This window comes from Hypomesus transpacificus, chromosome 2 (assembly GCF_021917145.1).
Source record: "Hypomesus transpacificus isolate Combined female chromosome 2, fHypTra1, whole genome shotgun sequence".
Lineage (NCBI taxonomy): Eukaryota > Metazoa > Chordata > Actinopteri > Osmeriformes > Osmeridae > Hypomesus > Hypomesus transpacificus.
Genome location: NC_061061.1, coordinates 6,627,653 through 6,645,688, shown reverse-complemented (window position 1 = coordinate 6,645,688; position 18,036 = coordinate 6,627,653). Strand labels below are relative to the sequence as shown.

The 18,036-nt window shown below is 41.7% G+C and overlaps 1 protein-coding gene across 1 annotated transcript in view; it reads right to left on the bottom strand.

Annotated features, from left to right (window-relative positions):
* Window positions 1-18,036, bottom strand: part of LOC124474065 (CUB and sushi domain-containing protein 3-like) — a 319,489-nt gene that overhangs the window by 15,786 nt on the left and 285,667 nt on the right. Inside the window, exons 55-57 of the mRNA XM_047029923.1 lie at window positions 12,518-12,700; window positions 3,525-3,701; window positions 5-193 (exon numbers count right to left, since the gene is read on the bottom strand). Of these exons, the coding sequence (XP_046885879.1) occupies window positions 5-193; window positions 3,525-3,701; window positions 12,518-12,700 (549 nt within the window). The remainder of the gene's footprint in view (window positions 1-4; window positions 194-3,524; window positions 3,702-12,517; window positions 12,701-18,036) is intronic.

Sequence of the window (18,036 nt, the reverse complement as noted above, 5' to 3'; positions counted from 1 at the left end):
CTACCTTTGCAGGTAGGCAAGGTGGAGCTCCAGGTGCTGTTGTGGGTACAGGTGTGGGTGACAGAACCGGAACCAGAGTGTCCCTCCATCTCAAACCCTGGCTGGCACATGAATGTCACGTTATGCCCCACAGCAAAGTCGTCCCCAAACCTGATTCCATTGCCAGGCACACCTGGATCGCCACAGGCGATTACTGTTAAGGGGTGGGGGTGGGAAAAGGGTGAAGAATGAGAGTTTTGTTAGTAATAGTGTGTTGCTTTTGAGGCTCAAGTTGGGGGTTCAAATTCTGCTCAGGTGACACACACAAATGGGTACATGGACATGATATATATGTATACCTATTTCTAGCATAAGATTATTAAAACAATATTAAGGTAGAGAAACACTATCAAGTCAGACATGTCCGAGAGTAGCTTACATCTGATATTTACAAACTAGCTTCTTAGTTTTTGAGGCTGTCTAATCATTAACCTCAAATGGATACTTGCATCTCATTCATCTCTTCACTTACATTAGCCGGGTTTCCCAAATTCGTTAAGAAGCTCTTAACACTAAGAGCTTCTTAGGAGCATTCTAAGAGCTTCTTAACGAATCTGGGAAACCCAGCTATTACCTTGTGACTACGTTAGCATATTTTGGCAGCCAAGCATCACTCACTTGGGTGCTACACATTCATGATGGATGAGGTGTTCTACAACCCTGCTCCCAGTCCCCCACTCCACCACTCTCTTCTTCTCATGGTGCCTGATACTGGCAGTAGAGTATCACCAGGTGGGTGGCTCACATGGGTTATGATAATGCTATGTGTATTGTTACCATAACGTATCGCTGTCAGTTTTCCAAATTATATTTCAACAGGTGCCCCCTCTCTCCTATACACACACATATAGCCACATAGAAAACCTCTAAACAGCAGATTGGTAAGAGGAATATGCCAAGCTGAGAAATCAACACAGCCAATTGGTGTGTTTAGCAAACCCTATCACAGAACTGTTTGAATTTCAAAACTCCTAGTGCTCTGTCAAACTTTGTGTCTCCTTGACTGTGTGGCTTTGATCTTGTAACTAAATAACTCAACTAGAGAGGGTACAATTTCTGGGGAAATTGTAGGGTGTGCTTGCTTGCGTTGGTAGCAGGGGTCCGTATTTAAATTACATTTTACAACTGATATTTCAGTATATTTTATATAAAAATCCATAGCCTACTTATTATTTAAAAAGATTACATAGATTTAAAAGCATAATCAGTTATGCTCATTTACAACTCAAAATACAAAGAGTGAAGAGTAGAATTAATAGTTGTCTTCTCATTTCCCCTGCAAGAGGGAATGGTGATCAGCAACCAGGGGCGGTTCTACACGGGGGCCTACAGGGGCCAGTGCCCCTGTGAAAATATCCTTGGCCCTCCCTTTGGCCCCCCTGAGCTGACCTGACTGTGTGCCCCTCTGATTAAACACTGGCCCCCCCTTGGCCCCCCCAGTAAAATTAGTCTAGAACCGCCACTGTCAGCAACCTCATAGTTGAATCAAAACGAATCCATTTGGCAGACCGGTGTAAAAATGTACCTAATCTCTATGACTTAAACGTCATTGTACGTTTTCCCCCTTCTCGTGATATTTTCAGGCATTTAGCCTACTCATATTGCATTCATTCATTAATAAAGAAACCCCTTTAAAACTTATTTTAACAACGACGTTACCAGCAGTAGCTATCTCAGATGGAATTGCGATTCAAATAGTACCATCTGCTAACTGAAAATATGCCCCTGTAACCGGTGGGAATCGGTGAAACTCACTCCTCAGGCATGTAATGGGCCACCCGCATCAACGAATAGCTAGCTTTCCTTTGATGTAGCTGGTGGTGGTTGCACTTGGAAGTCGAGAGGTGGCAGGTTCGACTCCCCGTGGGGGTAAACATTGGTCAGATACCTCTGACGGAACTTACAAGACCACGTCCGTAACATGCCGGTTACACCCCTAAAACGTAAATAAGCTTGAAATGTATTGAGGCAAAATTCAGGCATTCATTAAAATGTCAGTGGTAGCTATCAACAAGGCAAAATGCGACATAGCCCTGCTGTGTGGAGAAGCTGCCCCGGTAAATAGTAAGCTACAACTACTAGACTGTCTTGGTAGCGATTGCGTTGGTTGAATTTGATTTAACGTTACTTCCGTTGTACGTTCTAGGCTGAAATGATTTATTTTCATGAACAGATTGAAGTTTAGGCTGTGGCAATGGAGTTCAGGTTAGTAGTCACTAGTCAGATAGTTTCACCTATTGAAAGACTTTTGATTTAAGTAAGGGTAGTGCCGAACATGTGCCGCCATTTGACTTCCTACGTAGGCTACTGTAAACAGCTGCGGAGATGTTTTTTTTAGCTACTAGACTAGGTTACAGTACAGCGTTGCAGTGATCACACTAGTTTGAAACCACAGGTAATGATAATTTCACCAACAAATCATTTACTTGTAATCTAATGTCATAATAAATCCTACATCGAAAATGTATTTGTAAAGAATGTTTATTTTAATGATTGAAAACAGATGCATCATAGACCGCTGTAGTATGTGTTGACCGGGCAACAGAGGCTAATGTCATGATGCTAATGCTTCAGTGAAATAGTAGACTACTGTTTCCGAAAGTAGATGTAACTACTTCCTTATATCAGCTTATATTGTACATTACACTTCACAATTGTGTTTCATATCAAAAAGTAAAATGAGTAAATAGTTATCACCCTGGCCTCTTTGCTTGTGGCGATTCTAAGGCTCCCTTGCAATAAAGCAGTTAACCTAGCTATCTCCCAGAAGTTAAGGAGCTGCTAAACTAATGTTCTGCTAGAGGTAGTCCTGCGATATTTTGTGACGTTAGTGACGTCAGTAGCGTCAGTGACTGTGGCTAACAAGTTAGCCACCGTTAGCTTAACTTTTGCCACAAAAACATAATTAAAACCTAAACCGTGCAACGGAACATAAATCCCAATAGCAATCGTGACCAAGACGAACCTTTTGACATCGACTTTGTCTATGTAGTCCAAATATTGACTGAGCCCTAGGGGCGCGAAAATAAACAATAATAATAAATAAATATATATGTGAGATAACAATGGTTGCGCCCTTGCCGAAGGCAAACACACCCAATAACTCATGAACCATGAAATGGCAGGCTCTCTAAATGGAAGCATAATGAGCCAAGCATTCCCCAGTATTTGTGTCCCTTGACTGGTTGGATAGATCGAAAGTGAAGCAGTTGCGAGCATCTGGGTTATAATAGGGGGTGAAACATCCAGAAAAAATTCAAGCTGCATAGAGGCCTTCTGCATATCTGAACACAAACTATTTTTATTGTTCCTCATTTTGCTTCTCTACCTCTGTCTTCCTGTTACTGTAGCCCACCCTCTCTATTTGAGGGTTTCTTAATTCCTGAGGAGACGAATTTAACTTCCAAATTGAAATGTTTAGATCATACATCTCTTCATTGCTATTACTATATAGGCTATTCTATTGGCAGGAAAGAAACACTTACGGGTACAGTTTGGGGCAGTGCCAGACCATGTGCTATTGGCCAGACAATGACGTGTGGGCAGGCCTGAAAGGAAGTAACCGTCCATACAGGAGTAGACTATTGAGTGGGAGAAGGTTGTGCCATCGACTCGGAATATCCTACTGTGGGCAGGGGTTCCTGGATTCCCACACTGCTTTGCTACAGAACAGAATGGAGGAATAGAAGATCATTTAATACATTTGTAAAAGAAGTCTAAAAACACACATGCAAACACACACTGCCACACACAGAGGCCATATTTATCTGTAAAAGATAAATTGTCAACAGTTTCCTCTTTCCTATTATGTTTCATTACTGACTGTATAACTGACTTGCCCCCTCAATCACTTAATTGTCTGGAAAATTAGAAAATGATTCTAGAGGTAGGAAGTCATTGGCCACAGAACGCATTTATCAGTGGAGACGCACACAGAATCCCAGGGGTCAGTAATAAATCCTGGCCCAAAATTCCCATAGTTTCTAAAGCGAGGGAAAAGCTGGGCTTAAGTGAACACGCCCTGGTGGGATACTGGAGAGCTAACAATCTTTAAATCAGCTCCAGTGCAGGACCAGGGTTGAGAGTGCACCAGCCTGTCAGATTAAAACTGACACTGTAGACATTGTTAGGCTGAGAGAGTTTGTCCACCAGAAAGACAAGATTGTCAGAGATTTACTTCAATTTCCATTTGAAACTCTCAAGCAATATACAGCTCTGGAAAAAATGTATGACCACTGCACCTTTTTCTTTCAATTAAAGTTTTTCTCAATTGCTAAAACACAATTTCTGAAACCTTGCTCCATTTTCTGAAAACATTAAACTCAAAACCTCATCTTCAAGCACTATTTACAAAAACTCTGACTCCTGATGCAAAATGAGACTTTCCCCTCAAAACAGTTTTACCTGTGCTCAAAATCAAACACTGCTCTCAAATCATGAACAAAGTGATAAAAATAATATACATTATCAAGCAGTCATTAAACAATACACCCAAAAAATTAAAACACATTGTTCAAAACATAAGTATCAGGGAGAAATACATTTTTAATTTCATTTTTTTATTATTTATCCATCATTGTCTTGGTGAACGAAAACATGTTATCACAGTAGCTCAAAATTGATCTGAAATGACTACTCTGCTTTGCTCTTTTTTTTGTTCTTCCTCCTCCTTGAACCCATATTTTTACAGTACTGTACCGTGCATCTCACAAGCTTGTCCTTTGTCTCTATACTGTAATTCTTGTTCTTTGTTGATATGAGCCTGCAACCAGTCAAAATCTATTGAGCAGTCAGTACTGTTACTGTAACAAACAGAAAGCACAATGTTCAGGGCCATACAATTTGTTCATTGTACAGTATACAGCCTACAATGCACCGTACTACAGTATACAATACTACAGTTTGTACAAATGTTCAGTGAACTAAACCAATTTGTCAAATCAGACACTCTTTTTGCAAAACACTGAACACATTCTCATTCACTAAACACATTTTGCACTGTGATGCACTTGGTGCATGCTGCAAAATGGTAAACACAGGCGGCAAACAGTTAACACAACTACAACACAGTTTTCACCTGTTAAACGCAAATGGGCCTCATTCTCGAACGCAGTTTTGAACTCGAAATAGCAGTCGTAAATCGTCCAGAGTTGTCTCAAAAGGCGATTCCTTAAAAAACCACAAGGATCAATGGAATAGCATTTAAGAAAACTCTCTGTGTTTGAGGTGTTAATGAAGTTATGAGAAATCGTTGGTGATTAAGTTCACATCAACTCTACAGACTATTGCAAGCCCGTCCGTCCGTCCGTCATCTGCCGCTTGTCCGGGGATCGGGTCGCGGGGGCAGCGACCTAAGCAGGGAGGTCCACACTTCCCTCCCCCCGGCCACTTCCACCAGCTCTTCCTGGGGGACCCAGAGGCGTTCCCAGGCCAGCCGAGAGACATAGTCCCTCCAGCGTGTCCTGGGTCTTCCCCGGGGCCTCTTCCCGGTGGGACGTGCCCGGAACACCTCACCAGGGAGGCGTCCAGGAGGCATTCTAATCAGATGCCCGAGCCACCTCAGCTGGCTCCTCTCGACGCGGAGGAGCAGCGGTTCTACTCTGAGCCCCTCTCGGATGACTGAACTTCTCACCCTATCTCTAAGGAAGAGTCCGGACACCCTGCGGAGAAAACTCATTTCGGCCGCTTGTATTCGCGATCTCGTTCTTTCGGTCACTACCCATAGTTCGTGACCATAGGTGAGGGTAGGAATGTAGATCGACTGGTAAATAGAGAGCTTCGCCTTTCGACTCAGCTGCTTCTTCACCACGACGGACCAATGCAGAGCCCGCATCACTGCGGACGCCGCACCAATCCGCCTGTCGACCTCACGCTCCATTCTTCCCTCACTCGTGAACAAGACCCCGAGATACTTGAACTCCTCCGCTTGGTTCAGGATCTCCTCCCCGACCCGGAGATGGCACTCCACCCTTTTCTGGTCGATTACCATGGCCTCAGATTTGGAGGTGCTGATTCGCATCCCAGCCGCTTCACATTCGGTTGCGAACCGCTCCAGTGAGAGCTGAAGGTCACGGCCCGATGAAGCCAACAGGACCACATCATCCGCAAAAAGCAGCGACCCGATCCTGAGGTCACCAAACCGGACCCCCTCAACACCCTGGCTGCGCCTAGAAATTCTGTCCATATAGGTAATGAACAGAATCGGTGACATAGGGCAGCCCTGGCGGAGTCCAACCCTCACCGGAAACAAGTTGCAAGCCGTTTTATCATTTAACCAATGAATTCTTGATATCAACAATTCATTGGTTAAATCAGGGGTCCCCAAACCTTTGTCTGCGAGGGCCAGATAATTTTCCTTTCTTTAATGTGGGGCCGGGTCGGAACAGAAAACTAGTTGGGCCGGAGTAACTACCAGTATTATTGTGGAGATTTTATTATAATTTTAAATGTATTAGTACTGTCAAACGATAAAAATATTTAATCGCGATTAATCGCATTAATGTCATAGTTAACTCGCGATTAATCACAATTAATCGCACATTTTTGTCTATTCTAAATGTCCCTTGATTTCTTTTTGTCCAATAATGTTTTCTAATTTTAATGCTTTTATCAACATGGAAAGTGGATTGGATTGCTTGGTGCAAATGTTTTTTTAAATTGAAAATAACATTGCAATCGCCTGGCTTTGACGAGGGGGCGGAGAATTCGCATCAGCTGTGTGCTTTGACATCAGGTAGTATTTCAGACTGGACGTGCTGCGATGACAGCTCAGTTCACAACGACAAAACACACAGATCACTTTGCTCTTGTCAATGGGACCATTTGGCAACTTTCAGAATCTTATTGTATGTAAGTTTTGCTGAAAAATCTAAGTGAGATCTGCAAATTGTGTTTTACCATATGAAATGGTTTAAGACATTGACAACAGACTGCACAGTTAGCTAAATGAGTTCAGGCAACTGAGGACTTCATTCAGACAATGGGTTTTAGTGTTTTAGCAATTGAGAAAAACTGTTTAAAAAAATGTAGAAGTACAGTTGAGTGAGGAACGGTTCACAACCTTTTTTAAATGAAATAAAGGTGCAGTGCTGTTGCCGAGTTAGAGAGAGTGGTGGCCAGAGTGGCACTGGACCCCCGTGATATTGGACTGGCCACCCCAGGTGCAAAACTGAATTTGCTATCCCTAGCAATTGGATGCTGATTGACATTTAATTAATCTTGTTAAAAGAAGCGTTGCGTTTGACACCTGGCAGTAGGGTTGCCAACTTCCTCCCAACCCCAAATGAGGGACACTTTCTTCCAGGTGCACACATGCGCGCGCCAACGGCTGACCAACAATAATGGAAATCGCAAGCTTTCATTAGCCATACCATAAACCTACTCATTTCAGTGTAATTTTGGCAAACCACTACTGTACTCGCTTGGATGTATAGTTCATAGTAATAGTCAAGACAATTATTACAAGATTCTCATTTTGACACACGATAACGCTGATCTCACCAGTGGCCAGTTCACACACACTGTCACCAACAAGCAACAACCGTGTCCCATAGCAACGTTTGCGTGAGTTTTGGCACATTTACAGTAGCCTATTATTGGTCGGCGAGGCTGTGATTGGAATACGGGACTGGAGCTGTCCCTGACGGGACAAATCAAAATCATAATTCGGGATGTCCCGGACAATTCGGGATGGTTGGCAACCCTACTTGGCAGTGCATTTTTTAAATCAAAAATATTCCCACAGTTTACCAGTCATAAATCACTAAGCCAGAGTCTGATAAGGCACCAGAAGACTAAAGTATCATATTCAAGTAATTTTTATAGGGTTTAGGTTTCCTGAACACATTTTATGAACGTTGAGTTGATGTGCAGATATATACAGTGCCCTCCAAAAGTATTGGAACAGTGAGGCCAATTCCTTTATTTTTGCTGTAGACTGAAAACATTTGGGCTTGACATCAAACGATGAATGTGAAACCAGAGATCAACGTTTCAGCTTTTATTTCCAGGTATTTACATCAGGATCTGATGCACAAATTAGAAAATATCACCTTTTTGTTCGAACCCACCCATTTGTCACGTGAGCAAAAGTATTGGAACATGTGACTGACAGGTGTGTTTTGTTGCCCAGGTGTGTCCTATTACATACATTATTCAATCAATAAATACCACTGAATGTCTACACTCAGGTTCAGATTGGGTAAGATAGGTTTTGTCTATGCAGACTGTATTCAGAGGTGAAAACAACATGAAAACCAGAGCGCTGTCTTTGGGTGAAAAACAAGCAATTGTGAGTCTTAGAGAAGATGGAAAATCAATCAGAGCCATTGCAGAAACATTGGCCATAGCCAGTACAACCATTTGGAATGTCCTGAAGAAGAAGAAAACTACTGGTGTACTAAGTAACAGACGTCGAACAGGTAGACCAAGGAAAACATCAGCAGTTGATGACAGAAACATTGTGAGAGCTGTAAAGAAAGACCCTAAAACAACTGTTAGTGAGATCAGCAACAACCTCCAGATGGCAGGAGTGAAGGTATCACTATCTACTGTTCGCAGAAGACTTCATGAACAAAAGTACAAGGGCTACACCAGAAGATGCAAACCACTCATTAGCAAGAAGAATAGGAAGGCCAGGCTGGAATTTGCCAAAAAGTACAGAGATGAACCTCAAAAATTCTGGGACAAAGTTTTATGGACTGATGAGACAAAGATTAACTTTTACCAAAGTGATGGAAAGGCTAAAGTTTGGAGAAAGAAAGGAACTGCTCATGATCCCAAACACACAAGCTCATCTGTGAAACACGGTGGAGGTAATGTCATGGCTTGGGCTTGCATGGCTTCTTCTGGGACGGGCTCATTAATCTTCATTGAGGATGTAACACATGATGGCAGCAGCAAAATGAACTCGGAAGTCTACAGAAACATTTTGTCTGCCAATTTAAGGAAAGATGCAACCAAACTGATTGGCAGAGCCTTCATCATGCAGCAAGATAACGACCCAAAACACACTGCCAAAACAACAAAGGAGTTCATCAGGGGCAAGAAATGGAAGGTATTAGACTGGCCAAGTCAATCTCCAGACTTAAACCCTATAGAGCATGCATTTTACCTGCTTAAGAGGAGACTGAAGGGAGGAACCCCACAAAACAAACAACAACTGAAAGAGGCTGCAGTGAAAGCCTGGGAAAGCATCAAAAAGGAAGAATGCAAAAGTTTGGTGACGTCAATGGGTCACAGACTTGCTGCAGTTATTGAAAGCAAAGGATTTGCAACTAAATATTAAGTCTTATTCACTTAAATATGTTTTAAGTATATCTGTTCCAATACTTTTGATCACATGACAAATGGGTGGATTCAAACAAAATGTGATATTTTCTTAGTTGTGCATCAGATCCTGATGTAAATACCTGGAAATAAAAGCTGAAACGTTGATCTCTGGTCTCACGTTCATTATTTGATGTCAAGCCCAAATGTTTTCAGTCTACAGCAAAAATAAAGGAATTCGCCTCACTGTTCCAATACTTTTGGAGGGCACTGTAGCTTTCTGGCAATTTGGTTCCATAACAGAAGCAGATACGAGACATTTCTCTGTTGTTGTTTGGGCTTGGCACAACCTGAGTGGCTAACAGTGCAGTGTTGTACTGTAGTGTGGCGACTGTAAGTCGCTCTGGATAAAAGTGTCTGCTAAAATGACTAAATGTATGAGGATGTAGGATTCCTCCAAATGTCCACTTTTCAAAGTGATGGCATTGCAACCCCAGTGCTCCAATTCTTCTGAAACTTGGTGAACATGCCTCATTTGTCATGAGGAACAAAAAAGCCTCAAGGACATTTACATTACATTTAGTCATTTAGCATACGCTCTTATCCAGAGTGACTTACAGTACGTACAGGGACATTCCCCCAAAGCAAGTAGGGTGAAGTGCCTTGCCCAAGGACACGTCGTTTTTTGTGCGACTGGGAATCGAACCAGCAACCTTCTGAGTAACAGACCGATCCCCTAACCGATTCCCTAACCGCTCAGCCATCTGACTCCCTCAAGGACCCATAAGGTCCGCCATGATGGATTTTTTTGGAGGGGAAAACAAAAAAATCCTCTTCTCTTGAACCAATTGTACAGATCAATGTCTAATTGATGTATTTCAAAACGTTACTTGGGACAACTGAAACAAACACAACATGGCTGAAGGGGTGTATGTAAATGTCCAAATTGCTTTAAAAAAAATTGTGTCACTAAATCAAATGTAATTTTGAAGGATGTTTTCAAACCTCATAGGCTTTAAGGTGCCCTGAAGTACCATGCAAAGTTTCACCTTGATAAGTAAACATATGACTGAATTACAGCTATTTGAGCTTGGGCCAAATCTGACAATGCTTGCCATTTGAGAAACTTCTTATTTTATCATCCAGTTACTGAACAAGAAATTTCCCGTTCTGGGAATGTCTCAATTGGATGAGATGTTGTAATGACAAATTAATGGTTATAAGTTCAAAATCAGAGGCATAGTTTTATTTTTTAATATATACTGACAGAAGGGTTTCTTCTCACCCTACTTGCCTCGGGGGGGACTGTCCCTGTACTCACTGTAAGTCGCTCTGGATAAGAGCGTCTGCTAAATGACTAAATGTAAATGTAGTCTTCTGGTCATTCGTCCGATTGTAAAACATAGCAAGCGTTTATTTGAGGAGGAATCCGCCATTGTTGCTTGCAGCTACATTTCAATTTCGTTTTTGTTGCTCTTGTAGGTTAGTTATAACGAAGTCAAGTCTTGTACTCGCTGTGAAATATTTTACTATTGATTGTTCTTCCACAGGTACAGTCCTGCACTTTTTTGTGGTTCATGTTGTTTTAAATTGTAAACTTGTAGAACTGCATGCTCTTATGGGTCTTCCCTTTTGGCACGTGTTTAGTTTTTTCACAATGTATGCTTCATGTTTTGGCTGCTTGCAATATTTGGGACTACCTCGTTGTTATGATCAGTGACCTGTGCTCTTTTGTAAAGCTCTCTCTTGGAAGTCGCTTTGGATAAAAGCGTCTGCTAAATGCATAAATGTAAATGTAAATAAATGTAAATAGACCCCAGCCCTTGCACCACCCCAATACCTCAGAGCAGCTCCCTACCCGAGGCTAGTCAGAGTCATTGTGGTCCGACTTCACAAGGACCATGGCTGTGTCTACTACCGCGCACTTTACGAAGTACACTGCAATACAGTGCACTGTAAAACAGTGCAATTACATATTCAGTGCACTCCGTCGCTGATAAGTGCTGTCTGAAATGGAACACTTGCGTTACACACTTGGCGGAAGTGACGGACGCAAATCTGTCCGCGACACCCGCAAAACCTGCCAAAATGAACGCGCTTCTCCACTCAAAGTGGAAAAAGCTGCCGAAAGGGCTCCTCCTCTTCCGCTACGTAGCCAAGATGGCATCTGTTTAGGGCGAGTAGTGTCCATCGTTGTACACTGTTTTTTTGGACTGTTTGCAGTGCGCCATCCGGGTACTTTCAGTGTACTGAATTCTGCTGGCTTAGTGAGTGAAGCGCCCTAAGCACTGAAAGTCAGTGCTCGAAGAGCACAAGTGCGCGGTAGTAGACACAGTTCGTGTCTACCAGCACCAGGTCAGAGCATACTAGGCAGTCAGTCACATGCCAAGTTTAGCTTCTGCTTGTCACAATAGGTGTTTTTTTTTTCTTCAGATTAAGAGTGTTGCAGGCTGTGGCATTTTGTGTGACTATACACCAATAGTTATTTTAATGAAATACATTTATCAAAAGATGACACAAAAAAAAGTGATCCAAAGTCTCTCCAGTTTGTGAGTACAGTACAGTGTGTGTAAGAAAGAAATTATTTGCAATTCAGGGGTAGAGAAACAGTATTCATAGTTAATTTCGAATTTGAGTAAAGTAACCCAAGTGGACCACACAAGCCCACACTGAAGAACTCATGCTTAAGTGAAGTATCATTTATACTTCTAATCAGCAATCATATAAATAATTGACACTCCTTAGATGCCAGGCTAAGGTTACACACGCATTTTCAGTCATGGTTACTGGACCCCCTAAAGTAGCCTTGGCCACCCCATATTTAAAATTGTGATTCCGCCACTGGTGCAGTGGTCTCTTTATTTTTCTCCAGAGCTGTATGCATCTTAAAGGGAGAAGTGTTAAAATTCAATATAAAAAAATCTACAAAGAAAATTTAATTTGGCTTTAGGTAAACAAATGCACATTTTTTGCCAATCTGGACAGTATTGTTGGCAGGCTCATGGAATGTACTGGAATGTGCAGTGGAATGTTGGTACTGTATTGGACGCAAATTGTGCATATCCATCATGTATAACATTATATGTGTATGTGCGGGGAGGAGAGGGTGGTCTTAGAGGTTCATTGTCATGCTTGAACTGTCTGCAACCTTTCAGCGATCCGCAATCCTGAAATTATGCCAGCTGACACGTGCTTATGGATTTGCCCTCACGTTTGCAGAAGGGCTGTCTTCCTGACCAGGTCCCATTGGGAAAGCAGATCCTCTCAGCTGAGCCGTACAACGTGTGGCCTGACACACAGGTGAAGCGCACTTTACTGCGCAGCTTGAAATTGCCTGCTTCTCTGCTGGCATGGACCGGGGTGCCTGGGTCCCCACAGGTTCCGGCAGTGTCACCTAAAGGGTGGGGAGGGGGAGGGGGGGAGGAGAGAGAGAACAGATTAAACAAGACTGGAGTCAGATGGCTGAGCGGTTAGGGAATCGGGCTATTTATCAAAAGGTTGCTGGTTCGATACCCGGCCGTGCCAAATTACGTTGTGTCCTTGGGCAAGGCACTTCACCCTACTTGCCTCGGGAGAATGTCCCTGAACTTACTGTAAGTCGCTCTGGACAAAAGTGTCTGCTAAATGACTAAATGTAAATGTAATGTAAGACTGCTGCTCAGGCATTGCTCCTTCAAGTCCCTCCCCACAGAGCAATCGTAAAACACAACGCAACAATTAACAATTGTCTCCAACCTCCACTGATAACTTACCATTACAACTGACACGGAACATCCAGGTCCATAAAGAAGCCAGTTAAACCAATCATGTGTGGCGGGATTCATATGAACAGTAAGCTCCTTCACATTATTATAAATTAACAGTGAGACGTATACAGTGACGTAATGACGTGGCTCTGTGGTGGCTCTCGCCCGTGGAAAAGCAAACCGGTTCTCAAGTAAGCTCCGTTCTTGAACCAGCTCAGAACTGGCTCTAGCACCAGCTCCGAACTAGCTCCCGGTTCACCTTGGTGGGAAGGGGGTATCGGAAGAGCTTCCAAAGCCCACCAGAGACGCACTCAGTTCTGTCAGCGTCAGAAACACCCCACTGTGCAACAACTATGACTAACTCACTCTATTTCTGGGTCATGGAATTCAACAGGGTATACACACAGAGGTAAAGAGATTTCACTTAAACGGTCAGGAATACTTAGCAATGACGGAAAGGATGAAGGGAGCTGGGATTTGGAGGGACATTTAGAGCTTACAGAGAAGTGTCCTAAATCTAGGTAGATGGTGAGGGCAGGCTACTCACTGTTACACCAACTCTGGAGCAGGGCATTACTTAATGCTGAGGAGAACGCTAGCTGGTTGGAGGTTGGTTAGGTAGATTGCTTCTTAATTTGTGTAAAACAATATAAAAAAAAACGTATCCCAACCTGGATTGAAAAATTGATTCCCACATCGACTAACTTAAACAAGCAACTAGAAGAGGGTACAATTTCTGGGGAATTTCTGTGGAAATTGTGGGGTGTGCTTGCGTGGGTTGCAGATGAGTATGTTTCCAGACTGTGAATATCAACACCCTGTATTTTTGTACGCCCTTCAACTAGTTAGCTAGGTCTACAATCCTGCAAAACGGACAACACAGGCCTCATTCTCGAACATTTTCTGAAGTTTCTTCAGAAATGTTTCTTACTGGCTTCGGAAAAACAACGTAAGAAAAACACATCTGCAAAATTCATGAACGCTTGAAAATATGTTCCTCCACAGCAGAGGTTTTCTGAGCTGTGCTCCCCGGGAAGAGTTTTCTTAAGTTGAAAGCGCGTCTTCCTGCTCCTGAATTTGCATACATACACGCCCCGACAGCTCCTCCTTACTCCTTGGGAGTCAGATGGCTGAGCGGTGAGGGAGTCGGGCTAGTAATCAGCCGGATCGATACCCCTTATGCCAAATGAAGTTGTGTCCTTGGGCAAGGCACTTCACCCTACTTGCCTTGGGGGGAATGTCCCTGTACTTACTGTAAGTCACTCTGGATAAGAGTGTCTGCTAAATGGCTAAATGTCATTTAGCAGAGGATCAAGGATCACAAGGATCACAATGACTTACTTAGAGACTTGTTGCTCTTGTTGGTTAGTGGTAGCTGATTTAAACTGTTGTATTCAATTTTTTTGTTAATCTTATATTTTTATTTTACTGTTGCTTGTTTTTTCTACAGGCACACTTGCACTTACATATTCATGTTGTTTAAACTGTAACTTGCTAACTACATGCTCTTATGGTTTTTCCCTTTGGCACTTATTTTTTTGGTTGTTCACAATGTGTGCTTGTTTTGGCTACCCGCAATGCTTTGGGGCTATCTTGTTGTTATTATCAGTGACCTATGCACTTTGTAAAGCTCTCTCTTGGAAGTCGCTTTGGATAAAAGCGTCTGCTAAATGAATAAATGTAAATGTTATAAGGGCACGCAACAGCAGTGACGTGTGCAGTCAGAATCGACACAATTAGAAAATTAACAGGAACGCAAGTTATGTCCAAGCGAAAAGCAACCGGTGCACCAACATCATACCAGTAAGATGAGCAGTGGAATTGTTCTCCACTGGATCTAACAGTGTGCCCACTAAGCAAGGTTAATTTTTATAATTATTTAAATCCGAGGATGTCTGTTATGGGAAGCCGTTTGATCATTTAACCAATGAATTCGAAAATTTGAATTCTTGGTATCAAAAATACAATTCTAAGCTTTTGTATTAAGTATGACAAGCCGTTTTATAATTTAACCAATGAGTTCTTGATATCAAGAATTCGAATTTTGGATATCAAGAATTCATTGGTTAAATGATAAAACGGCTTGCTATAGTCTAGGGTTGATGTGAACGCAATCACCATCGATTTCTCACATTCATTAACACTTCTAACACAGAGAGTTTTCTTAAATGGGACATTTGAGACAACTCAGGCCGATTTACGACTGCTATTTCGAGTTCGGAAAGTTTTCTGAAGTTCAGAACAAATCCCAGATGAGAAAACTTTCATGAATACCAAACGTTTTCCTAAATCCAATTCAGAAGAAATTCCTTCTTAAATTCTTCTTAACTGCGTTCGAGAATGAAGCCCAATGGTTGTGCTTGACGTTGTCTATGTAGTCCAAATATTGAGGGATCCTTAGGGTGGAAAATAAATAATAATAAATAATAAATATAAGTGCTGTCAGTTAAACGCGTTATTAACGGCGTACATTTTTTTATCGCACGATTAACGCTCTTTTTGACCTAGCAAACTTTGTAGTTTTTATCACATTCTGTTGCAACAACCACTGGCGTTAGAAAAACTACAATACCGCACCGGATCTAGCTAGACCGGAAAAGCAAAACAACAGGCACGCCACACACACTTGTTTGGGCTTGCGAGCCGGCTAAAGAGTAGTAGCAGGGCCCGTTTACGGATATTAGACATTCTCTGGTATAAGGCTAACATTACGTTTGAGTTGATTGCCAGCGCCAGACGCCGAAATGGATGCCAATAAGATTCTGAATGGAAAGTTTACTTTTAAAAGGTTGCCAAATGGTTCTATTGACAAGACCAAAGTGATCAGTGTGTTCTGTCGTTGTGAACTGAGCTATCATCGCAGCACGTCGTGGAGTCTAAAATACAATTTTGATGGCCAAACACACAGCTGATGCGAATTCTCCGCCCGCTCGTCGAAGCCAGGCGATTGCGATGTTGTTTTCAATAAAAAAAAAGACATTTGCACAAAGCAATCCGAACCACTTTTCCATGTTGATAAGATCATTACAATTTGAAAAAATAATGGATGAAAAAGAAAACAAGGGACATTTAGAATAGATAAAAATGTGCGATTAATTGCGATTAATCGCGAGTTAACTATGCCATTAATGCAATTAATCGCGATTAAATATTTTAATCGTTTGACAGCTCTAATAAATATATATGAGAGAGAACAACGGTTGTGCTCTTGCCAAAGTCAGGTACACCTAACTAATTATCCCAGCTGACAACAACGTACAGTAGGAATAAGTAGTAAATACCATACCAGTACATGACAGTACAGCATTAAAGTATATTTTATTTTTGATGTGACCTAAAATGTCTGACCTTGACTAACCTGAATGCTGTCTGTGCAAAGTTTGTCACAACAGTTTCTTTCACAATCCTTTGAATTTGGAAGTGTACTGTGCACTTCTAAAAAATCTGAGATTGAAATGGTCCTGTGCAAAGATTTTTGCTGTCACAAATTGTAGCCAATTGCCAGTCATATTGTTAGCCACAAGTGCAAATGATACAAACAAACCCAGACGTTTGTTGCTGACTTTACTACAAGTTCACCCAGGGTTTAGCACCACATGCAATGGTCTTTGTTTACAACCAGCCACCTAGCCAATTCAAATGTTTAGGGTCCGTCAACAAACTACTGAAGAAGTAGGCTAAGTGGTCTTATGTCTAGGATGAGCATTGTCATGGGTTCATCCTCATTTCAATGCACTTTTTGTCCGCACAGAGTAGGTTACATTCTTTCAGCAGTTATGCCTAATATAGGCTATTCAAAGAGGCGAGCTCAAAGATGGCCACATTTGTGTGAATTGTTTTGATGGAATAATGTCTGCTGGAATACATATTTTGTAATTGAAGTTTTGTAGTATATTTTGTCTTTGAAAAGCATGACAAAAAGCACATTTAGGCTATTTAATTTATGCAATGGCAAAAAATATATCCCCAAAAATATTTTTATGCAAAAAAACGTGTATTCAGTATTTCATTTTGTTCGGTTTTGGCCAGGAAATTTTAATTTCTGTGCATCCCTAAACCTAAACATAAAACAATCAGTTTTTTTTCTTCTTAAAAACAACCAAATCCGGAGAAACAATTCAAGCAAAGCCAGCCCCTGTGGAGTTTAACTGTTTACATTTTAGTCATTTAGCAGAAACTCTTATCCAGAGCGACTTACAGTAAGTACTAGGGCTGTCCCCACTTAATCGACTAGTCGATTTTCTGGTCGATATGCTCTTGGTCGAGTAAGATTTTTTTAGTCGAGCTGCCATATGGCAGTGTGAGATCTGATTCCCGCTTGTGTCGTCATTGCTGAATAAACAAAAATGTTCAACAGAAATTGTAGATTATATTATTTAAGACAAATAAACCAACTCAAAAATATATATAATTTAAAAGAAAAGGTGTCACTGTGTTTTCCCTTTTGTTTTATTTTGGTATTTTGCACATGGCACGAGCACAATTGGCTGCAGAACTACCAACTGCCATAGCCTACTTTGTCGGTGTTATTAGTCAAAATGGCAAAGAAATCTGTGGTATGGCAGCATTTCATTAAAGTACATTTACGTTTACAAAGTACCGGGTGACTCGCAAAACGTTGAATGCAACCTCTGCCAGCAACGGTTTATTTTTCATAGTTCGACGTCGAATACGTAGCCTACCACCTGAAAAACGTAAGTTTCTACTTAGCTCATGCCTATTATATGAATCACATCAAAATCGAATGACATTATCTTCTCCGGCCAAGACAACAAAATCTTTCTCTGTTGCAACGTTCCCCACTCAGCATCTACGTAAGTTCGCATGCTGCAAGTTTTCAGGCAGTGATTAGCGCGCTCTGATGATTTACATGTTAAACAATCAATATTCTTAATTTGTAGTACATTGTAAGAGATACTTAATACCATCGGCATTCGGTTACAACAGGACTGGTGAAACTAGTCTTATTAGTAAGCTATTAGCG